Source organism: Neophocaena asiaeorientalis, unplaced genomic scaffold, assembly GCF_003031525.2.
Source record: "Neophocaena asiaeorientalis asiaeorientalis breed wild unplaced genomic scaffold, Neophocaena_asiaeorientalis_V1.1 scaffold119, whole genome shotgun sequence".
Classification (NCBI taxonomy): domain Eukaryota; kingdom Metazoa; phylum Chordata; class Mammalia; order Artiodactyla; family Phocoenidae; genus Neophocaena; species Neophocaena asiaeorientalis.
This window is the reverse complement of record NW_020175821.1, coordinates 9303387-9327806: the sequence shown is the minus strand read 5'-3', so window position 1 is coordinate 9327806 and position 24420 is coordinate 9303387. Positions and strand designations below refer to the sequence as shown.

Here is a 24420-nt window from a genome sequence, read left to right as displayed (position 1 = left end):
GAGTTGGCCTAAAAACAGCAACAAAAAATGGTCCTTGCTCTGCTGTTAACGCCCTGGGCTCTCTCCCAGGCCAGTCATCATCTGGGAACTTCCTTCCCCAAAGGGAGGGGAAGTCTCAGTGCTAGGGGACCACACATCATCAGCATGTGTCAACAGACTCTTGAGAAAAGGATTTTCTGGAGAAAATCCAAATTCATGGATTTTTTTTTTTTTTCTGAAATGATTGAGTTGGTTTAAAAATCATCTTGGAATGCAGGAAAGTAATATAGAACAGGTGAACTCTGTCACCATCTACAGTAGCCACTTGGGAACTCTTTAAGCTAATTGCTCTCTTCAAGTGATACAGATGGAAAACAATAATCCAGAGAGCACTGGCCCTGAAACACCCAAAGGGACCCCTTGAAGGAATTTTCTTTGAAGCTCAGTTCACTCGTGGCACAGATGTGGCATGGGGAGCCGTTGTATTTAGTAGGCCTATCTATAAGGAACAATCCTGTTCAGACCAAATGGCTCCTCTGTCCAAGTGCATATGTGAGGGAACTGGGAGGAAAGCTTCCTTCTTGGGCCGTCATTTCATCGGTAAATACTTGCTTCATATTGACAAGGTTAAAAACAGTTCTGTTGGTTGCTGGTTGATGTCCCTAAGAAAGTTATTCCTTTGCTATGAAAACATGTCATATCCATACGGTACTTACTACGTGACAGGCATTGATGAGAGTGTGAAACATATATTAGTTTATTTAATGCTTCTAATAACCCACAAAGTAGGTACTTTTCTTATTCCAAGTTTCTAGGTGAGGAAGCGGAGACACATGTTGCTTATATAACTTGTCCAAGGTCAGGTTTATTGCAGGAGCAGAGTAGGGTGTTAGCCCAGGACCCAGGGCCAGGTTCTTAACTGTGCACACTGCCCTCATTCCTTGATCATTGCAAGATGACATACCCACTGCTCTCTTCTCTTCTTCAGCTTCACGAGTATGCCTCGGCCTCCCCTCTTCCCTTTCAGAGTCTTCTAGTTTGTTACCGACATTCAACCCACTTCCACAGAAGTTTTGAATACAGCTCAGTGGAACCAGTCTTAGAAACATTTTGCACTAAGTCTGCTCGATGGAAAAAGGCCTTTATCACTGAGCCCTGTCCTTGCCATTGGCAGGTGCAGCCTGTTTTCTTTTGAATCAATCAGTAAAAACAGCTGCTGGCTTCTCCGAGGCTGAGCCAGAGGGGCTGTGTTGAGGGTTGCAGTAGTTGGCAGGGGGAATCCACGCTGTGAAGGCAGGGAAAGCACCGCCTGAGATGGAAGGAGAAGCCTAGGGAGGTCTCCGGCCCCGTCTTATCATTTGGCCTCATAACTCCATTTTGAAGATGTGGAAAATGAGCTTAAAGAAGATGCTGATCAGGAAGAAGGTAAGATCACGTGCCAGGGCAGTAGGGGGATGTGACACGGGGTGGACAGGAGTTGGGACACCTCTTTTCCCACCTTAATGGCTGCACTTGCCCTGCGTGAGCTGGTACCAGTTACTTAGCTTCTCGACTTCAAATGTCTCCATCTTTAGAAGAAGAATGTTGGGCTGGTTGACTTCTAGTCCTTCTAAAGACCTCTTCAGCCTCCCAACAATTTGATTCTACCCAGCTTCTTCCATAATCTTACACTCCTTTCATCTGACACCTCATTCATTTAACACATGTCTTTTTGACTACTTGTGTGGTCATCATGTCCTTAGTTCTCACCATTTATATCAGACTTCACTTAGTTAAAACACACTTCCTGAACCCAAAAAGCCCATCTCTGCCTATTACCCCACTTATATCTTCATAGTTTACTTACTTTACTCAGCCCATTGCTCTAAACTCTTTCCTTCCACAGAAATAGTTTCTATAGTCTTACTTACTCTTATTAATTTTAACTGTTTTCTATTTTTCTCAAGCAATCATCACGTGAACCTAGTTGAACCCCTAGAAGCTGGAAGCAGTCAGTCATTAAATGCAGGCCGGGAATTTGAAGTATACTGGATAAGGAGAAACATGAGAATCATTTAGCCCAACACCGTGAAATTAATCTCACTTGCTTTACTTTTCCCTTGCCTTTCTGGGATTTTATGAGAATGTGGGAAGGCATTCTCTAAGCTGAGTGACATGGCAGAGGGCTGCAAAGAGTAAGTGTGTGAGGTGGGGGGCTTTAGGAAGTTTTTCTTTTAGGCAGTGTCCAATTTCTGCAAATTGACTTAAAAATTTTTAATGCTCGTTCCTCTAGTTGTTATTAGAATCAAGAAGCTAGGTTCTACTGCTTCCAGGAGATGATATGCCTTTTTTGTTGTTGTTTTTGCAACCATTCTTTTAGGCTTAGCTCACTAGGTATTGTTTGTTGGACTGATGTTCCCATTGCCATGAGGTAAAATTAGCTCCAGCCTCAATCTGAGAAGATGGTGAGATGGGAGGAACACAGAGAATTCATTGGTAGTAAATTCTGCACACAAATAGTGTTCCGTTTTCAAGTAGCTGCGTAGTGATTGTTTTTAACAAGTAGTTACAAAGAGCAACACGTGGGTTAAATCCTACCTAATATTCATCGTGCCTGTTTCAACTAGTTTCCAAGGCAGATCATTTTTAATCTGCCTTTTGCACAGGTGTAACTGTTAGAGAGCTTAAGTGTTTTGAGGTTAGAACAAAAGAGAGTCAGGTGAGGTTGAAAAGGAGAAAGTCTTGGCTGTCACTGGTTTTGTGTAGTAGGTACTTAATAAGTATGCGTAGCAGGACAAGACAGAGAGAAATAACGTGCAAGAGAAGTTATTCTTCCCCCCACCCCAAGAATGTTAAAGCATTAAATGGATTCATTTTTCAAGACCACCCAACTAAGATCAAATTTGTAGGCTGCTTACTTGAACACTATGGTCTGAAACATTTTTCCATTCCCTAAATGACCAGATGTCGTAACATTTCTCATGGCCATGAGAACCAGTGGCCTGAAAGAGTCAATATTCAAAGATCTCTGTAAACTACCATGCTTCTCTTTCTTACTCATCTTCATATTTTTATGGTCGCTGCTTCTTTCATTCAAAATTGTCTTATGTCCACCTATTGCTGTTTAGACCGAGTCTGGGGTATAAAGTACTCACTTAGAGTCTATGAACAGGAATCACCTCTTTCTTGGCTGATTTCCTGTATTAAACTTCATGTTTCATGAAGGTGGAGGGCTGGAGTTTCTTCATCTTTACATCCCTGGAGCCTCGTACAGAGTCGGTGCTTCACAATGATTGTTGGATGAATGCATCTTTGTGATAGTTAAGCTTCCTAAATGAAGGAGAATTGTACGGGTAAGCTGGAAAGCCTCTTGATAGGTTTGAGTCCCGAGGATTGTGTGTCTTGTCTGTGACCAGTAGACAAGCCAGCTAGGAACTTTTGCTTGATTTTTTCTAAGCACCCCCTCTAGATTTCCCCCCTAAATTATGAGAGAAAAGAATGGTCATTCTCATATTGTTTTTTCTTTTTATGAAGTCAACCTTCTGTATCATCTCAAAGGGTAAAGTACAATACATGTCCTAGTGAGAGACCACCAACTAACCGGGCTGACACTCTTGCACATTTCAAGATACAGGCGTGTGTGGAGTCCTATTACGGCAGGATGCAGAGCTCAGGGTTTTGGAAGAGTGATTGTGGATTCTGGGGCCTGATTGCCTGGATTCAAGTTCCAGTTCCACCTGTGAACATGGGCAAGCTACATCATCTTTCTGTTCCTCTTTCTAAACATGAAAAAGAAAATAATACCAGCCTCATAGCTAGATGTACCAATCAGTTAATACACAATGGAGCACCTAGAACAGTGCTTATAAACACCCAATAAATGTTAGGTATTTTTAGTATCCTCCACTTACTAGCTGTGCACCTTGGCTTGGTTGTGTTCTCTTGACCATGGTTGCTTCACTTTTAAAACAAGCCTAGTCGAGTCAAGGGACTGGGATCAAATCATCTCCCTGGGACCCAAGACTTCCCACACTTTCCATGACATTGTATTGGTGTCCGTGGGTATTGAGAGGGTGCTAAAACTTTGTAATTCTGCTCCATGCCGTACTGTAGAAGAGCCATCAGCCCCTTCCAGTTTATGTCCCATTTTGCCCAAATCTGCTGAAAGCACTTAGAAACTTATTCTGGAAATCTGGAAATCAATAATTATGTTTGAGAAAACGGAGCTTTCTCAGTTGAAGAACACCAAATACGTGCCATGTCTCCTCCCCTCACCTGTATACTGGCTGGTCCACATAGTTCTTCAGAAGACTGATCTTATGATCTGATGTGATGATTCCTTTTTTTTCTGTCTTGAAGAAGCAGAAGTATGATTTTATCAACGGGCATTTCCTTGAGACAGGAAGCTTGTTCTGAGACATACATGTCACCAATGAATTTTCCTCAGTGTTGTGGTGGCCTTTTGATTAACTGTGCCCTAGTTAATAATCCCCAAATATACTGGGATCAGGAGCAAACAGGAAAGTATCCGTTTAGATACAAGGTCAAATCAGGGATTAGGAAGTACTGTCTTAACTTTCCAATAGGAGTTGATGGGTTGTAATCATATGTACCCTTTTTGTGTGAGGGTTTCTTTTGAACGCATCATGCTAGAAATTTATTGTGATCAGAATTTCTTAGTATTAATACTTAGTGGGAAACACAATTCGAGTTAGCAGTGTGGAAGCCACAGCCATTCCCTGCTGCAGATAAAGCAAGACAGTTGTTTTGCTGGTGGCTACAGATTCCGTTTTGCAGCATTTGTTTGCGTTTAACACTTGGGCTCAATCTTCTCGCAGCTTTGTTCAGAGAGCCGGTGATTACTATTAAACCATGATGACTGTTAAGCCAGTTTGGTTCTTCTGATCCAGCACAGTACCTTACCCGTCCCAGGCGCTTACTAAATGCCTGCTGACTGGATGGGATCTGAAAAACACTGAGACCTTCAGGTACGACAGGAAGCTGCCCCAAGAGGCAGCAGGTATGCTGCTGGGAAACAGAGCTGCAATTTTTCCAAGTTCTTCATTGCCAGGTTCTCAGCATATAATCACCGTTGGAAACTACACTGAGCTGATGTTTGGTGGTGGTTTTGTCTTTCCTGTTTTTGTTTTAGGCAAATTGGGTCTGTGACAGAGACCTGATAGAGACCTTTCAGGTGTTTTTCCCTTTAGGAGAATGGGGCTCCTTGGGGACCTTTAGTGAATTGCTTTACCTAACAAGGCAGGTTGTGTGTTACTTTGTATCATGCCAGGTTTCAATTTGTTGGTTGGATGGCTGAAGCACAGAGGCTTTGGCCAGCAGCATTCATAAGGAAGCCAGGAAGCCAGAGCTGCTGAGCAGAAGCCCAAGGTTGGCACAGAGGGTGTGGAGGGTAATCATTTCTGCCAGGCTGGCTGGGGCTGTTTACTCAGCCACCCTAAGGCTGGTGGACAGTGGGCGTGGTGGGTGCGCTTGCCTAGGTACCTGTTTGTAGAACACTGAGACACCGGGGCAGAGCTAAAACAGCAGTAATTCGAAACCAGTCGAGTTGGTTTTCCTTCTCCGGCTGGGGCAGCTAAAATCTGCATTCCAGATGAAACCTGCAGGGAAGCGGAAGAAAGCACTTTAAAAAAAAAAAAAAGAAAGCTTCAAGGGCATTAAATTAACTGCTTTTGAGAGTCCTGGGCATCCTGAGATGATCTGTTTTTTACTTTTCTTTCTTTGCTTTGTAAGTGGCTGTTGGTCTGTGTGCACTGCTAGTTTTTTGTTTTTTTGGGTTTTTTTTTTTGGCCTGGATGGCACAAGCTTCTGGCCGTGATTTAGATGGCAAAAGAGAGCCAGTAAGAAGTATTTCGGTCATTTGCTGCTGATTCACTTTTAAATTTCTTCAGCTGCTCCGGGGGGTGGCTGAAGGCCGTCAGGAGCTGCTTGCCGGCTCAGCACTTTCTGGAGCCTCACTTGTTCACCAATGAGGAAGTTGAAAGCGACCAGGAGAACGGCCGGCACTGGGGCGGAGCTCGTGGCGAAGTCCTGGGCTGGGATGAGTGGAGGCAGGCTGACTTTCCCTACGACAAAAAGCCTTTTGTCCCCGGGAATAAATACGGAAGTCCCAGAGGAGCAGCCTCCCCAGTCCGTGTGTAGTAAGGTGCGCAGCCTCGGCTGCCTCTGGGCATAAAGCTCCGCGGACTTTTTACAGTTGCCCCGGACGCCCCATCACCGCGCAAACCGGAAGGAGGGCTCGGGAGGGGCCAGAGCCCGGCCAAGTGTGCTCGCTGCGCGACTGAGTCCCCCCGGCGGGTCCTGCTGTTCTCTGTCCTAGAAGTTGAGAACCGGTGGAGTGGAGAAGCTGAGAGGGCAAGGGAAGGTCGCAGAAGTGAGAATCTGCCGCCCAGGGCACGGCTGGGACATGGAGGACGTGGGTAACGCTCCGAATGGCAGTGATGGCTCGGAACCAGGACAACCCGAAGCCGGACTTGACGTGGCCCAGTCGATCCTGACCAAGTTCTCTATGAAATCCCTGTTTGGGTTTACGAGTAAATTGGAATCTGTGCAGCCTGAAGAGGAAGACGCGGTGCTGAAAGCCTTCCGCAGTTTAGTGGTGGATCCCACGCCTCAGCTGGAGGAGCCCAGCAGTGGTTTGGATCCGCCGGAGGCGGAGGCTCAGGTTCCACCTGACCTCGGAAATGATGGGAAGACTCCGAGGGTGGAGACAGAGACGGGGTTGGAGGGAAGCCGGGGAGAAGCAGGGGCAGGGATTTCTCTGCCTGGTCAAGAGCTGCTTCCACTGGCGGCTTTGAGTGTGTGCAGAGACAATGTCATTTTGGTTCGCGGGACCCTGGTGAACACCACCAGTGATTCTGACTCTGATGATGGAGGCCAGGAGCCAGAAGAGGGAAGCAACATCAATGACCCAAAGTCCCCTAGTGGTGTTTTATCTGAGCCAGCTGAGCAGTCCCAAGAAACGCCAGGAGATGGGAGGGAAAATACTGCCACTGGAGAAAGGGGTGATGCAGAGCCCAGTGGAGAAGGTCCTCAAAGGACTCTGCAGGAGATAAACAGCAAATTGGAACCCGAGGATGGTGGCCTTCAGACAGAGCATAGCCCCGGCCAGCGACAAGCTGGAGAAGAAGGTTCCAAAGTTCTACCTGTGGTAACAGACCAGAACTCAAGTGTTGGTGTCACTGAGAACACCTCTTCTAAAAAAGAAGTCCCTGGAGAGAAGTCCTTCCAGCTCCCAGCTTTTTTTAGTGGGCTTCGTGTGCTGAAGAAGGGAGCCCCAGCCGAGGTTGGGGAGACCATCACTGAAATTAAACCAAAGGACGGGGACCTGGCTTTGCTTAAGTTGACCCAGCCTGTCCAGAGGTCCCTAGCACAGGCAGGGCCTCAGGCAGTGAAGATGGGAGAGAAAACAAATGATCCAAAGGCCGCTCCCACTCTCCTGGAGCAGCTCTCTCAGCTGCTCAACATTGACGTCCCCAAAGCCGAATCGAAGGCAGAAGACCCTGAACAGCCCAGGGGGGAGGAGATGAGTGGCAGTACTCCCCAGGAGAGCCAGAGCAGCCCCGGAGAAGCCCAGACCCAGGGAGGAGAGGTCAAGCCAAAGCCGCCAGAGACTGCCTTGGAGGCCTTTAGAGCCTTATTCATCCGTCCCCCCAAAAAGGGGACCACAGCTGACACCTCTGAGCTGGAAGCTCTCAAGCGCAAAATGAGGCATGAGAAGGAGTCCCTAAGAGCTGTGTTTGAGCGGTCGAGGTCAAGGCCAGCAGATGGCCCCTCGGATTCCAAAAGCGTACGTAGCGTTGGGTTTGGGGTTTTGTCATAAAATGTGATGCTGCTATATTTCTTTTCAGGTTTCCTATCAAGGAGAATCTCATATACCGATCTTAGTGACCCTCTTCTAGGTGAAAGATGATTATGGTCAAGTTGACCTTGTAAGGAGTATGGAGTTGGACAGAAGCGTTTTCTTTCTTCCTTATATTTTTCTGGGTTGTTGTAAGAGAGGTATAAGTAAAGGTGTGCAGGTCAGAAAGCAAAACTGTCACTCTGAGTTTAAACATTAATAGGAAATGTGCTTCCAAAAACCAAGCAGCATGGGGAATCAGTGCAATCTAGAACTATAGCCCAGATTTCCTCTCTACTTTATTATACCTCTGCGAAAACTGTATTTTTCCTTTGAAAGTCTGCCACTTGGCGAAATACCTGTTTGTGATGTGATTAAAATGTTCTGTGCTGGTTACAAGGCATCTTGATTGAGCACTGGGTTAGTGTGAGACTTGGGTTTTAATTCTAACTGCCAGTTACTGGCTGGGTGACCTTGATCAGCAAAATGAAGAAAATAACCTTTAATCTTTATTTGGTTGTTGCGAAGATTAAATGAAGTTAGCACACAGTAACCATCTAATGAGTGAAAGCTGTTACTATTTAAAAAAAGTATTCAGGTAATTTGTAAGGACTAGCAAGCACTTGTCCAGTGGATCTTAAAATTCATAAGGACAACAAATAGAATTTCTTAGTATCAATTTGGCATACAATTATCATTCCCTCATACATCAGTTACATTTAAAGGTCTTTGGAAAAGCTATCTTAGGTTGCAGTTAAAAACTAAATACAACATAGCATTCTCCTAGTTGTAAAAATCAACCCCTATAAAAATAGCTTGAATGTGAAAGCCAACTCATTCATTTTCTTGTGTGTGGGAAAGAAAAAAAAAGAAGTGATCAATGTGGACATCTTAGAGAAGTGTATCTTGGCCTACAGGTAATGTTCATAGAAAATGCAAAACTAGTTTTTATATTATAAATAACCCTGGAGTTTGGGGTATATTTCAAAACATCCCTATAAATGTACCCGATTATAGTATATTTGTATCTTCAGATCAAAGTGTACTTGTGATTTTAAGAAAAAGGTTATATGCTAAAAATCATCTGTTGAAGGTTGTGTAATACTTGGCCTTGAGTTATTTCTCTTTCCACCCCAATTGATCACTTTACATTTCTAGAAAAGGATCGTATTGGAGTGAGATGTTTCAGTTACAGTGAATGAGAGCAATGTGCCATTAAAATTAATTTCAGAGTTAGCACAGTTGTTCTCAGGGATTAATTGGCCCTGGCCACATTTCATTTAACTTACTCTTTTGTTTGCCCACTTTTCCAACAGCCTGACCACAGCCCCACTGAGCAGGACGATAGGACTCCTGGCAGACTCCAAGCTGTCTGGCCACCCCCAAAGACAAAAGACACCGAAGAAAAAGTGGGATTGAAGTACACTGAAGCAGGTAATGGGAAAAGAAGCCAGGTACCAGGAATGCATCTCTTGCTGCAGTCGCTTTTAGTTCTAGCTCAGTAGACTCACAGAATTTAAGTTTTTGTTTCATTATAGAATGTAATGCTGAAGGCTTTTCTTTTTGGTTTTGCTGTTAAAGTGAACCCTTGCACACTTATCATTAATGAATCTCTTAGAGATGAAAGGTGAACGCCGGGGAATGAGTGAAGGGGGGCACATGTGTAAAGGAGGAGAACCTCGGGGGAACTAATGGAGAAGGTAGATTACAGATTCCTCAGGAAGCAGGTGGTTGGCCCTCACAGAGTGTCGTGTAAGCTGGCAGGGTTGCTGGCAGAGGTAGAGTACGAGACTCCAGAGCTGTAATCTGATGTGTTCTTTGTCTTTGAGTAATGCTTTTGAGCCACAGGAACCTTGCGCAGAGTGAACGTACAGATACCATATCAGTTACTCTTTCCCTTTTGTTAGACAAAGCTTTATTTAATGCATGGCCAGTTTCAAAGCAATCTAACTCCCTGGAAACCTTCCCGGGAGCTTTGCTTGAATATATTTAAGTAGAATGGGAATCTAGATATTTTTACTCTTTAAGTGAAGGGTTCATGTGAAATTTAAAAGAAAAGAAAGAGTGAGAGGAGGATATATCTCAATTGTATACATGTGTGTCTCTATGTATCGCTGATGAAACCTTTGTCTTCTTCCTGATATTTGAAGATTACTTAACACAGACTTACGTTTTGCTGGTTGTCTTAGGTATGTGTGTATATTACCAGTCTGTATGGTTATACAGAAATACTTCTTTCAGTTCCTATTGGTTGATGACATAAGTGGATCAAAGTTTGGGTGGTTTAGTAACACACAGGTTTTTTTTGTAAGATGATAAAATTACAATCAGTGATTGAGAACACAGCTGAATCTCAGTTCTACAGCCTGATTGCTTTAGCCTCCATTTACACAGTTGCAAACTTCTGACTACCCCAAGACATCAACTACCTCATGACATTTTTTTCTGACCTGCTTGAATTACAGCACGAAAGCTATTACAGCCTTGGTGAAAATGTATGTAGCTGTTGCATTCTTCTTGTCTACATTTGATTTTTTCCAAAATCGGATTGTTTTTGACTGCAGTATTGTACCACGTACCAAGTTGTCTTTCCTATGATCTGGCATAGCTTGAACAGTGAAAAGTCCTGAAGTTCGCTTTAATGAAAATCCAGAATCCTATAAGTTCTTATTCCTAGTTTATATTGGGGTGGCCATCTTCTTTGTGACGATGAACATTTGCTGAGTAGAGAAGGAAGTGGCATAAACAGCTTTTCAGTCTACTTCAAGTCATATTTGGGGGCATTTATACTCTACAGAGATTCCTTAGTCTTTGCTTCTGTCCTCTTCCGTTTCCAGAAGCTCAGAGGAGTGCTATCATTACTTTGCAGTGTAATTACACCCAAAGTCAGTAGCTGTCCCAGCCTCTCTCTTTTTTTTTTGTAATGAAATGCGTGTTCTCCAAGCTGTCTAAGGTCTCGGATGAGATGGGAAAAAAAGGAGGGAGGAATTGATGAATAATGACAGCTCTCTTGGGTTCGTTCTGATGGCACAATGACAGCTTGCAACAGAGAGAAGGCTGGCTGTTGTCTGGAGAAGGCACCTAGGTCCCCAGCCAGTTCCCATGGGTGGCAGTACTGTGTCTTACTTACCGTGCTCCCAGCCAGGTCTGGTGCTCATTTTCTTGAGAGTCTTGTAGCGCTAATCACTCTGCTGATACACTCTGGAGGTTATCAAAGAAGATACTCCATGCCTGTAGGAAACTTTTTTTTACCCCATTACTCAGCCAACATATGGTTGTCTTGCCATTTACTGCTAATCTTTAGGAAGTTAACATTTTTCTTGTGATTTTCTTGAGCTCTGTTGTTGAGAAATCTAGAGTCTTATAAGCATTTGGTTTATAACTTAACATATTTTGTGGTATTTCCATTGGTTTCCCTGCCCTTAGGGAAGTAGATTAAAATTGCCACTCTGTAGGGAGCACAGAGACAGAAAAATTCGTTCCAACATATTTCAAGGTGTTTGAAGTCTTATGCTTTTACATCGTCAGTGCTCTTAATTTTTCCTGGCATGTATAATTCATTAAATTAGTGAAAGGGGAGAGCATGACTATTTATATTTCAAGTGTGCTATTGGAGTTCTGTGCTGTTGACATCGAAGCCCAGTCCTTGGCAGGGCTGGCAAAGAGATGGTGATTTTCATCGTGAGTCTCTCACTGTCCTTGTGTTGCCCTCGGCTGCTTTGGATGTGCCACTGCTTGTGTTTCCCTCTATTCAGAGTTTATCATTCGATGATCTTTTTCTGAGGGCCTAGGAGATCACCTAATACTGTAAACTCACTTTTGTTCAAGGATAAAAAAGAAAGAGCTGACCTAAGGGAAGCTGTCCCTTTAAACTATGGCTTCTGGAGTCCTCTTTGCCATGTGAGGGTAGCTGACCACTGATGCTGGTGCCCACTGCCTAGGATGCACTCTCCTGCCACTGCCAAAGTCAGCAGCAGCGTCTATAGCTGCTGACGCTGCGGCTAACTCCCCTGGCAGCTAAAGCCTTCAGCTTCCACTAGAGCCTCCACTGCCATTCTCTGAGCTCTTGGAGCCTTGGTGATGTGCCAGTTGAGAGGCACTAGGGCTCACTGGCGCTGTCACTTAAGGGACTTGCACAGGTGCAGGGAGGGTCCCCTGTGTTCAGTCACACTGCACTTGAATTGCTCTGCTCAAATGAGAAAGAATTACTTTCTCCCAAGTCCTGTGCTGTGCTTTCACACATTATTATCAGTGCAATTCTGCTTTGTGTTTGGGATGCCTCACAGCTATTTACGAGTGAAAAGAGCATTTCCCTCTATACCTTGGAATTGGGCTGGGGACAATCTGAGTGACAGACTTGTTGTTCTCAGAGTTGTCTTTCCTCCTCTAGATACAGGAGCTTGCTCTCCAAACAAGCTTGGGGAAATAGTCTTGCTTTTCTAGGAAGAATCTTTTAGTGGTTTTCTTTTTTTTTTTTTTTTTTTTTTTTTTGCAGTACGCGGGCCTCTCACTGTTGTGGCCTCTCCCATTGCGGAGCACAGGCTCACGGGCCCAGCCGCTCCACGACATGTGGGATCTTTCCAGACCGGGGCACGAACCTGTGTCCCCTGCATCGGCAGGCAGACTCTTAACCACTGCGCCACCAGGGAAGCCCCTCCTTGCATCCTTAAATGGTTAATCAACTCAGCTGAGTCCCTGCCACTTTCTTGTGCTGCAGACCAGAAACATCTGGATGGAGTAAACTTGATTACCTTGTGAAACCCGGGGCTAAGTAAAACCCAATCACAGCCAAGTGAAAAGGTGTGCTATGAACAATACAAGGGAATCTAAAAGAAAAATATAAATGTCTACCTTTAAATTTAAGGCTGCAAAAGCAATTTATCTCATGAGAAACAGAGAACCAGTGATCTGTTCATCCTCTAACATGCTGTCTTGTACATCGTGAGGCTATATAAGGGTTAGTAACATGCCCAAAGTCTTTAAAAGAAAAAAAAAAGGACTGGAAATTATAAAGATCTAGGTATCATAGAATAATCATAGAGGTAACATGGGGTTAAACTTTTATCTCAAACTTGAATAAAAGAATTTTCTAAACCATATTAGGTAAGTTTTTTCTTTGTGAAGAATAAATGCACTTAGCCATATTTATTTTTTCTTTGGATAATTATACTATTACCATATCAGCCAGTGTCCTGTCAGGGATCAGGTGAGGATGATTTGATTGAGAGTTTGTGTGGACAGGGTTTGGGAAAAGCAATGAGAGATGAAGCAGCTCTCTGGGGTTAGTAATCATGGGAGGTGTTTACAGCCCTAGACCTGAAGGGGCAGGGTGAGGAGAAGCTGCTGGAAAACCAGAATGTCAGAGGGAGGTCAAGTGGTGTGGAGAGGGCTGCCGCACAGGAGCAATGGCCTTCACTGGAGGGATGCATCCAATCCACGGTGACCTGGAGGCCGGAGGGAATTGTGGGCATAAATGCCCTGACTTCCTTCTCCTGCTCTCTGGTCTTCTGCCATCTCTGCCCTTCACCAAATCCAAAGAGAAGTCAGAGGACCGGGATCCACTTTAGGCCAGACAACAGAGCCCAGAAAAGGACCCAGAAAGGGGGAGAGTGGGTCTAGGAGTCAAATAGAAGATACTCAACACAGTTTCACCTGGAGTCAGTCGGCAGTACAAGAAGGTTCTAAAGCCCATCAGTCTGTACGAAGAATTGGCACCTGACCCCACAGGGCTCTGATACAAGTGCACAAAGAAAAACTCCTGCTTTGTATCCCGTGGGAGGGTTATGTTTTCTACTGCAGTCAGTTCATAGAAAATATAATGGCTATCACTGAGAGCCTTGCTCTTTGCACACCTACTTCACCTTAGTGTAAAGGCTTTGTTTACTGATCTCAGAAGATCTTCCATATGCTTTCAACGTTTCCCAATATTACAAAATAAAATAAATTTGGAAATATCCAGAAATATCACGGAGCAAAACAAACTCTCTATAATGTGTTTCATAGAGAGATCATTGCCACCATTTTGAATTATGATAGACCTATGTGAATTTAATACTTAAAATAAAAAAACATTTTTTTTAATTAATTTATTTTTGGCTGCGTTGGGTCTTCGTTGCTGGGCGTGGGCTTTCTCTAGTTGCAGCGAGCAGGGGCTACTCTTCATTGGGTGTGCGGGCTTCTCATTGGCGGTGACTTCTCTCGTTGCGGAGCACGGGCTCTAGGCATGGAGGCTTCAGTAGTTGTGGCATGTGGGCTCAGTAGTTGTGGCTCATGGGCTCTAGAGCACAGGCTCAGTAGTTGTAGTCGCTCCGTGGCATGTGGGATCTTCCCGGGCCAGGGCTCGAACCCGTGTCCCCTGCATTGGCAGGCGGATTCTTAACCACTGCACCACCAGGGAAGTCCCATACTTAAAATTTTTATCACACTGTACAGACTGCTTTTTACACTTGAAAATGTGACTATCTCTGATTTTTACTACATTTAAACAATAATTATATTTATAGAGATTTCATTTTTTTCAAGTTATTATGTGTAATAATGAAAATAACAATGCTATAAATATTCTTGTTCATAGGTGTTTTCCTTTAATTAGAACACATTCCTTGTGGAATTACTATATATAAGTGTATATGCCGTTTTCAGGTTTTTGGTGCATAGTAATTGCCAAACTTTATTTTATTTTTTATTTATTTATTTTTTTTGCGATACGCGGGCCTCTCACTGTTGTGGCCTCTCCTGTTGCGGAGCGCAGGCTCAGCAGCCATGGCCCACGGGCCCAGCCGCTCCACGGCATGTGGGATTTTCCCGGACCGGGGCACAGACCCGTGTCCCCAGCATCGGCAGGCGGACTCTCAACCACTGCGCCACCAGGGAAGCCCCAAACTTAATTTTTTATCTAAAGTTATTCAGTATGAAATCAGTACTCTTAAAACACTGAAAATGCTTTTCCCTCTTATCATTTGCTTTTTATTTTACTTGTATCTTCTGGTATAGAAGTTTTAAATATTTATATAGTCAAATCTACCCTCATTTTATTGTATAACTTTTCTTTTGGCTTGAGAGGACCTCCCCTACTCAAAGATCAGCTCTATGTTTAGATTTCTTAAGTGATTTCTTTCCACCTCTTCCTTCCTTGTCTTCTTGTTTTCCATTTCATGTTGAAAACTTACTTCGGTGCCTAGCCCGAGGAAGAGAGCTAAGACAGCTTCTGTTTTTCTAAGTAGCTAATTGTACAGCAGGCTTCTGGAGTAATTATTCCTCTCCATGATAAGTTTAGGACTGTCTTGGGCTTTCTGTTCTCTTTTTGTATTTTGTACCAGTATCTTAATTATTGCAGCATTATAATGCATCTCAGAATCTGTTCAAGTTCTCAAGCATACTTTTAAAAATATTTTTTTAGCTTTCCTCTTATTTATTCTTCCAGAAAGCCTTAGCCTACTTGGTCAAGTTTCAGAAGGATTGCTTTGGGACTTTTATTGGAATTGCATTAATTTAGAAATTAATGTGAAGGTGGGAATAAGATCTTTAAAATGCTTAGTATTTCTACGCAGGAACATATCTTAGAAAACTGTTCAAGTTTTCTTTTCTGACTTAATAAACTAGATACATAGATGTATAGATATATATCTTATATTTTTTCGATATGTATTCCCAGGCATATTATTTTTTAAAAAAATACATGATGTGAGATTGTATCTTGTGATTTATTTTTCCTAAAAGTCAAATGCATTTCTTAGAATCTAGTGACTCATGCATGCTAGATGCTCTGTGTATTTCCCTCTTGAGGTCAGGGCTAGACTGAGTGAAGGGCACATTTGGACCAACTGATCTCAGGGGTCCGTCCCTCAGTTTTACTCTGGTTAGTGATTCTTAGTGTTCTCAGGCTCTTTAAAAAACCTAATGATGATAGAAAGGTGTGGAAGAAGACCCTGCAGTTAATTTTGCATCTGCGGTATTTCAGACCCTCCCCCTACCCCATAACCATTTGTGGACACATCCCCCCATCTCCTGCCACCTCCCCAGGTGTAGGTGAAGAACCTTTGCTGCAAATACTTAACCTAGAGCTGGGCTTACTTTCCTCTTCGTCTCCTATTTTGTGTTACGACGAATGGCCTGAAACATCTCCTTATTTATTAGGATATTTAAAAAATATACCATCATGATTTGTGCCTCAGCATCCCGAGAGGAGATGAAGCTAATGTTTGTGAGATTAAAATGACACCATTTGGGAAACTGGCAGTGACTTAATTACCCATGGGAAAAAAAAAAAGGAGAAAAAGGACGAAGAAGGAAAGCTCTCATGTTTTCCGAAACAAAATGAACTTTCAGCATGCATCTGGAAAAGCCCTTCTCACCACTGGCTGCACCTCAGAGCTGGGCTGGGGGCTGGCACATGGGCCACCCTACTTAGGGCGAGTGCTGCGGCTTTGGTAGTAAAGAGAACCTAGGTTGAGGCATCATGGTTACTGTGAGCAGGCAAGCTGTCACTGTGTGTGGCATCTCTTGGGGATAACTCACACCGCCTCGAAACTTGGAGTAGCTCAGGGACATACCTAGTTAGAGTATTTTAGGTAACCCATCCCTCAACTTAATAAAGATCCGCCTACTTTCTGGTTTGTGTCTAATTTAGGTTCCCTTGGTTATAAAGTGATAGAGCTGTGTGCCACCCTCCCTGGTGAGTCAGACATTCTTGCCTCACCAGCCAGGGAGAGCTATAAATATCTTGGCATATTTTATTGCCCTACAGTACCTTCAAAAAACTTATTCATTCACAGCTAACAGGCTGCATTAGCCATGAATGGACTTGCCTTTAAGGTCATATGTCTAGACAGATTATCCTAAGTGTCTTCTTTCACAGTCTAGGCTATAGTTTTATTCATTGTATATTTCACAGGACTTTGTGGTATGTTACCACCACTTGCATGGAGTTATGATGATGGCCCAGAAATTGGAAGCTGTACAGATCAAAGACCAGGAAAACCTTGCTTCTTATAGCTGTAGAAAGAGGTCGTACTGGGAAACCAGAGGCGACACGAGTGTGTCAGGCTTCTACTTACTGTATATCTGGGAGCTGTGAGGAGGGAGATTGACTTCCCCAACACAAACAGGAACTAAGGCTTGATATTACACAGAGGGAATCCCAAAGTATGGACCAGTGACTCAGGAATCATATGTTGTATTCCAGGAAGTATTAGTAAAGGTCTTTAGCTCAGAGGAAAAGAGATTAAAAGAGAGATTAAAAATTCTGTATTTTAAGAGATTAAAATATAGAATCTGAAATTTTAGAATATTAAAAATTTAGAGCTGCAGGCATCTTAGAAATCATGTAATTCATCCTATTCGTTTTACAAATGAGACCCAAAGGGGTTATGACTTGCTGAAAGAAAGATACGCGTAATTAATAAGAGAGCTGAAATGACAGTTGAAAGTCGTTGGGGGGGGGGGCATTGGAGAGTGATGGATTTTTGTTTTTTTTTTTTCTGCCAGTATACTGACAATTAAAGCTCCAGCAAGGAAAGCACATGGGAACAGGAGCATTTAAGAATTATGCTGCTTATTATAAAACAGAATTATGAGACCACAGTGAGTCCATCTGAATAATAAAGGAGAGCATATGAGTACCATACCAGCTCACCAGACACATCCACAGAAATTGTCTGGGTCATTTCCTGCTGCTTTTTGACTCATAAAAATAGAAAAGGGGAATTTTAATGGTATCTTTAATGCTTTTGAGGCTCACTTAAGCAATGTAACGCAAATAAAAATGCTTCTGGTTTGTGGATTCTTGCAAAGTTCAGGTGGGGCTCTTTGCTGGGCCCAGTTTGTGTGCTGAAGTGTAGGGTGCATATGTATTTGATTTTAGGAGGTACATGAACAAATATTTTTATCTTAACAGTTGTGTATTTCAGTAGTTTTATTGTTGTTTTAGAGAAAATGAGTAGTAAAATCTACTTTGAAGCTTCTTTTGGGGAGATGAGGCTGAAATTTGATATGCCGTATCCTATGCCACACCTTCACAGATACCTCCTTTCAGTATTTTTCTTCCTCAGAATTTCTATCCAGGTGGCCCCATTTTTCTTCTCTCCCTCAAATCTTCATCTATCGCCAGCTGCCCAGTGCTTGTTCTCTGGATCCTCCACCAAGCAGCCACTCTACAGTTCCAGCCTCAGCACCCTCCCCTCCTGCCCTGCCACACCTTTTCACTTGCAGCCCATTGAATTCCTTCTACTGATCTACCTTTACTGTGCTGGAGCTGCCCACTGGCTCAGCTAAAGAAAGGGCACACTCACTCCTTCAGATCCCTCCGCCAGAGACGGCAGCTGGGGCATTGTAAATGCTTTCCTCTTTGGTAGAAAGAACAAATGACCGTATTTCTGAGGAATAACTAAAGGCAAAGTTTCAATAGCCAAACTCTGGAGCATTCGTCCCCAGATGAAGGATGAGAACATAAGATAGGAAAGGTAGAAGACTGTCTCAGAGAGAAAGGAAAATTGAACTAGGGAAATCTTAGGGACATGCTTAACTTTGGAATTTCCTTTACTTTGGGTTTCGTGGGTTTGAGCATCAAATAGACTTGAGTTTGAATTTTGGCTCTGCCATGTACTAGCTGTGACCTGAATTGATATCCCTCTTTATAAAAAAGGACAATGACGATAATTTAAAATAATTATTGTAAAGATAAAAGGAGATAATATATGAAGTTCGATGGCATCACAATTAGCCTTTTATCTCATTTCATCATTTTTAAAATTTATTTATTTATTTTTGTGGTACGTGGGCCTCTCACTGTTGTGGCCTCTCCCGTTGCAGAGCACAGGCTCAGGACGCGCAGGCTCAGCGGCCATGGCTCACGGGCCCAGCTGCTCCGCGGCATGTGGGATCTTCCCAGACCGGGGCACGAACCCGTGTCCCCTGCATTGGCAGGAGGATTCTTAACCACTGCACCACCAGGGAAGCCCCCCACAGTTGGCTTTTTAAAATACAGTTTATATTGAAGTGTAACACACATGTGGAAAATTGCTCATATTATAAGTGTTGATGAAAAAATTAATCACTCAATCTAAGAAAGAAATGGAAAATTTTATTCGAGCCAAATTGAGGCTTATAACCCAGGAACAGACTCTCAGAAAGCTCCGAGAACTGTTTTGCCCGTTAGAGGTAAAAGTACAGTTATATATGTTTTTGAGACATAGGGCTGTACATTAAATGATGTATTACTGACAGTTTACACAATCCAGATCTGTGTGTACAAAGTGAGTAGTGGGTCATGGGTCATCGTGACCCCTTACAAGATGAAGAAGGAAGGGTGTCTCCAGAGGAGGAATCTTGTTGATGCTAGGAGAAGGTTGCTGTTTATGGTTGAGCAGGTGTTTCTGCAGATGGGAAGATTTGGGCAATGCATAATGCAGATACACCATGCACAGTAGAGGGGAGAGAGGAGGCCAAAGTTCAAAGAAAAAGTTTTATGTGTAAATTTTCCTTAACTTGCCTTAGAATACAAATTTTTATTTCATCACAGATGTATAACTCTATGAATTATAACAAAGTGAACATACTCTTGTAACCACTATGCAAATCAAGAAATAGTATTGGATTGGCCAAAAAGTTCCTTTGGGGTTTTCCATAACATGTTACAGAAAAACCTGAACGAACTTTTTGGTCAACCCAGTACATTGCCTACACCCTGGAAGGCCCTGTCTTGCCCCCTTCCTATCACCACAATTACCTTTTTCCTCCAAAGAAACCATAGTTCTGACTTCTAACACTATAGATTAGTTTCAGTGCTTTTGAACTTAACATAAATGGATTCATTTCACGTCTGGCTGCTTTGCTTCAACATTATGCTTGTGAGAACCAAACACGTTATTGCATGTACCTGTAATCCGTTTGTTTTCATTGCTCTGTACTACTCCGTTGTATGAATGTATCACAATGTATTTATCCATCCGTGTTGTTCTCAGTTTTGGGCTGTTATGCGTATGCTGCTGTTCACTTTCTTGTACGCGTCTTTTGGTACACAAAGGAACACATTTCTCCTTGGTATATACTTGGGAGTGGAATTGCTGATCGTAGGGTGTGTCTGTATTCCGTGTCAGTAGATGATACCAGACACTCTTCCAAAGTGATGGTATCAATTTATACTGCCATCACCAAAACATCACAGTTCTGGTTGCGCCACATCTTTGCCAACATTTGGTTTGGTTGGTCTTTCGAATTCGAGCCAATCTGTTGTTAATTGGTGTTTCCCCAGTCAAGCACTTTTTTATATGTTTATTGGCCATTGGATATCCTCTTTTGTGAAGCGCATGTTCAGATCACTTGTCCATTTTTGAAGAAGTAGACTATCTTTTATTATTTTGTAGAGAAGTTCCTTTTATATGCTGGATATGAGCCCTTTGGTTAATTGTGTTGGAAATATTTTCTCTTACTCTGTGGGTTGGCTTTTTACTATCTTAATGGTGCCTTTTGATGAACAGAAATTCTCATTTTTACTATAATCAGTCTTGTCCTATGGTTAGGGCATTTTGAGCCTTATTAAAGTAATCCTTTCCTAACTCAGTCATGAAAATATTCCCTTAAATTATCTTAAGAAGGAATTAGTGCTCTTTATTTGTCATTTAGACTTGCAATATACTGGGCATTGATTTTTGTGTACGAGTTGAGGTGGGGATCAAGTTTGTTTTTTCTATATTAAAATTATCTGGAATTATTTATTTAAAAACCCACCTTCTTCCCCTGGACTCTTTCTTCTGTTCCAGTATTCTCTAGGTTTATTTAACCTTGTAACAGTGTAACACTGTCTTAATGACCACAACTATAATAAGTCATGATCTACTAGTGTGTCCTTTTACCTTGGTTATTCTCAGCTCTTTGCATTTCCATGTGCGTTTTGGAGTTACTTTATCCATTTTGACATTATTGTTTTGATTGCATCAACATCTTTACAATGAGTTTTTAATTCCACAAACATAATATGTATCTTTCCCTACATACTTATTTGAATATAGTCTTTTCTGATTTCTGTTTAGTTTTCTTTGTGACGGTTTTACCTTCCCTTAAATTTAAATCTATTCCCAAGTATTCTAAAATTTTGATGCAGTTGTGCGCATGTTTTTTAAAATTCCATTTTCTGACTTTGTTAGATAGAATCTCTCTCAATAAAATAGTAAATATAAGTTATTGAACTGTTTCCTGATTTACGAACCTTTTAATCACTTAGAATCTTTCACTGTTGCAAACAATACTTTAATGAAATTATTATACATCTATTTTGTGCATACCTGTGAGTACTTTGATAAGATAGAAGCAGAATTGTGTGTTAGAGTTCCTACTCATTTTTTTTTTTGAGTTCCTACTCATTTTAACCACTGGTAGATACTACACAGTTGCCCTCTCAAAATACTGAACCCACTAAATATACTCAACTAACACAAGAATGTCCATTACTCACACGTCACCAATATTCATTTAGCTTATGCCAATCTAAGGTTAAAAATTGCATACTACTGTTTTTCATTTGTATTTCTCAATACTAGCATAGTTGGACATCTTTTCATTTTGTCTTCTTTTGTGACTTGTTTGCTTGTATTCTTTGCCCTTTTGTAAATTGGGTCATTAGTCTCTATTCTTACTGATTTGAAAGCAGGTTTTCGTATATTAAGGCAATTAGTCCTTTGTATATATCGCAATCCTAGTCTTTAGCTTGCCATGTCTTTTACCTTTTGCCTTCATTCATTATATGGAAATTTAGTTATATTATAGTCATATTTAGTTATAACTTTTCTGGAGTTGTTTTTATTGTTGTTGGTCTGAAGGAAGCCTTCCCTAACCTAAAGTTGAACAATATGTATATTTTAACTAATATGCATATATGTTTAGATTTTTATTCAGTCTAGAATTTGTTTCTGTGTGTGGCATACATAAGGATGTGTTGTTAAGGGTGGCGGTGTGCTGTAGGGAGCTTAGGTTATGGAATCTAATGTCACGGAGTCAAATTTTAGGCTTCAGCAGTTACTGAAGCAAGTTAATTACTTTTTACTGGGCAAGATGATTTCCTATTTATTTGTGCAAAAAAATTGTTTTTAGTAGTCAATGAAATAATGCATTTAGGGACCTTAGCACAGTGCCCGGCTCATTGTGGAACTAAAATAATGTAAGCTACTGTTAGTTTTGTCTTTCCCAGATTGACAGCTATTTGCCCCAACATTTAATAAATAGTTGGTTCTTGCTCGGCAGATATGGAGTGCTAACTGTCACATATATAAATGCCTTTCTATATGCTGATTTATTTCTAGATCCTTTAATATTTTTTGTTTATGTTTATTTAGACCTTGTGCCAATTTTGTGTCTTTGCAGTTGATATAGTTTTAAAGTTATTTAAATATCTGGCATTTCAAATTACCTCAATTCTTTTTTTCCTTCTAAATTTTGTTTGGGTAGTTGTAGACATAGACTCTTATGTATGAACTTGAAAGTCAGTTTCTCAAGATCTATGAAATGATGAGATTGGAATTTCCATTGGGATTATATGAAATCATAGATCAATATGAGAGGCCTGGTAATACTGAGTCTTCCTATCCAGGAACATAATTTATCTCTCTGGCTATTCAGAATTTTATTTATGTTCTTCAGTAAAGCTCTACAGTTTTCTTCTTATAGCTCATGCCATTTAACTTAATTTTTGCAGACTTAATTAAAAATGGTATTCATCTGTCATGTTTTAAAATGCTTTTGTTGGTATAACAAAGCGATTTTCATGTTTCTAATTCTGATTTTATACTCATGTTAGTTCTACTAGTTTTTTCAGTTGAGAGCCTTGGAATTTTTGTAGACAAATCATGACAGCTTGTGTTTTTTATTATAAAATATACATAAAGTAAAATTTATCATCTTAACCATGAAAAGTTTTTATCATTTTACTCATTGAAAACATTTATTAACACTTTGTATATGTAGCACATAATGGTTTACATAATAGGTGAATAGGTGCTAGCCATTTTTAAGTAGAGTTCAGTAGTGTTAAGTATATTCATGTTTGTGTGACAGATTTTCAGAACTCTTTTGCCTTGCACAACTGAAACTATACTCATTAAACAACTCTTCATTTCTCCTCTCTTCCCAAACTCTGGCAACCACTATTCTCTTTTCTATTTCTATGAATCTGACTACTCTAGGTACCTCATGTAAGTGGAACCCTACAGTATTTGTGTGGCTGGCTTATTTCATTTAGCGTAATGTCCTCAAGATTCATCCATATTGTAACATGTATCAGAGTTTCCTTCCTTTTTAAGGCTGAATAATATTCCACTCTGTGGTCTGTACCACATTTTGTTTATTCATCCATCCGTCAGTAGACACTTGGGTTGCTTCCACTTTTGAGCTATTGTGAAAAATGCTGCTATTACCATGGATGTACAAATATTTCCTTGGGACCCTGCTTTGAATTCCTTTGGGTGTATACCCAGATGTGGGATTGCTGGATCGTATGGCAGTGTTATCTTTATTTTTTGAGGAGTCTCCATATTGTTTTTCATAGCTGCTTAATGTATAGTGATACATTCCCACTACATTGAGCAAGTTCCAATTTCTCCACCTTGTCAACACTTGTTATTTCCTGAGTTTTTGTTTGTTTAATATTAGCCATGCTAATCAGTGTGGTGTCTCATTGGGTTTTGATTTGCATTTCTCTAATTATTAGTGATGTGTGTCTTTTCAGGTACCTTTTGGCCACTGGTGTATCTTCTATGGAAAAATGTCTATTCAAATCCTTTGCCCATTTTTAATCAGGTTTTTAACACTAGAAAATAAAACACAAATTGTTACCTTTTTTTTTTTTTTTTTTTTTTTGCGGTACGCAGGCCTCTCAGTGTTGTGGCCTCTCCCGTTGTGGAGCACAGGCTCCGGACATGCAGGCTCAGTGGCCATGGCTCACGGGTCCAGCCGCTCCATGGCATGTGGGATCCTCCCGGACCGGGGCACGAACCCGTGTCCCCTGCATCGGCAGGCGGACTCTCAACCGCTGCACCACCAGGGAAGCCCTACCTATCTTTTTTTACTAGACCTTTTCTACTGCCTAGGGCCTCCAAAACAAAGCTAGAAAAGTGGTGATTAGTAGACTTCCTTGTGCTATTCCTGATTTTATAGGCTTCCTTCTAATGTTTTCCAGTTAAAAATTATGTTGGTCAGAGATTTTTTTGATCAATTATATTTATCAAGTTAAGGAACATTCTTTATATATCTGGGCTTCTAAGTGTTGATATCACAAAAATTAGTTTGAGTTTAATGTATGAGGGATATATTTACTGAAATGACTGTGTGATTCATGTGATTTTCTTTAATCTGATTATCCAGTAATTGCATTTTAGATTCATTAGTGTGAAACCATCTCTGCACTATTTCATCATGTTGAAATGCTGAATTTGATTTGCTGATTTTCTGGTCATTTTAAATAAGGAAAGGTCTTAGCCAAATATAATGAATTTTGTGAATTCAAGATAAGAGAAACTATGGGGACATTTTCTATATTTTAAGTAGCAAAGTATACAGTGACTCCACAGTGGAGCACAGGATTTGTTAAAATGGAAACAACAACCAAATGGGTTTTA

General features: G+C 41.5%; 1 protein-coding gene across 2 annotated transcripts in view; it reads left to right on the top strand.

Annotated features, from left to right (window-relative positions):
- Nucleotides 1-24420, top strand: part of FMN1 (formin 1) — a 397250-nt gene that overhangs the window by 95875 nt on the left and 276955 nt on the right. Inside the window, exons 1-2 of one of the 2 annotated variants that reach the window (XM_024732507.1) lie at nucleotides 6149-7765; nucleotides 9133-9250. In XM_024732507.1, the coding sequence (XP_024588275.1) occupies nucleotides 6383-7765; nucleotides 9133-9250 (1501 nt within the window). In that variant the 5' untranslated portion in view covers nucleotides 6149-6382. Of the gene's footprint in view, nucleotides 1-6148; nucleotides 7766-9132; nucleotides 9251-24420 lie in introns of those variants that run through there. The other variant, XM_024732506.1, reaches the window with a different exon arrangement.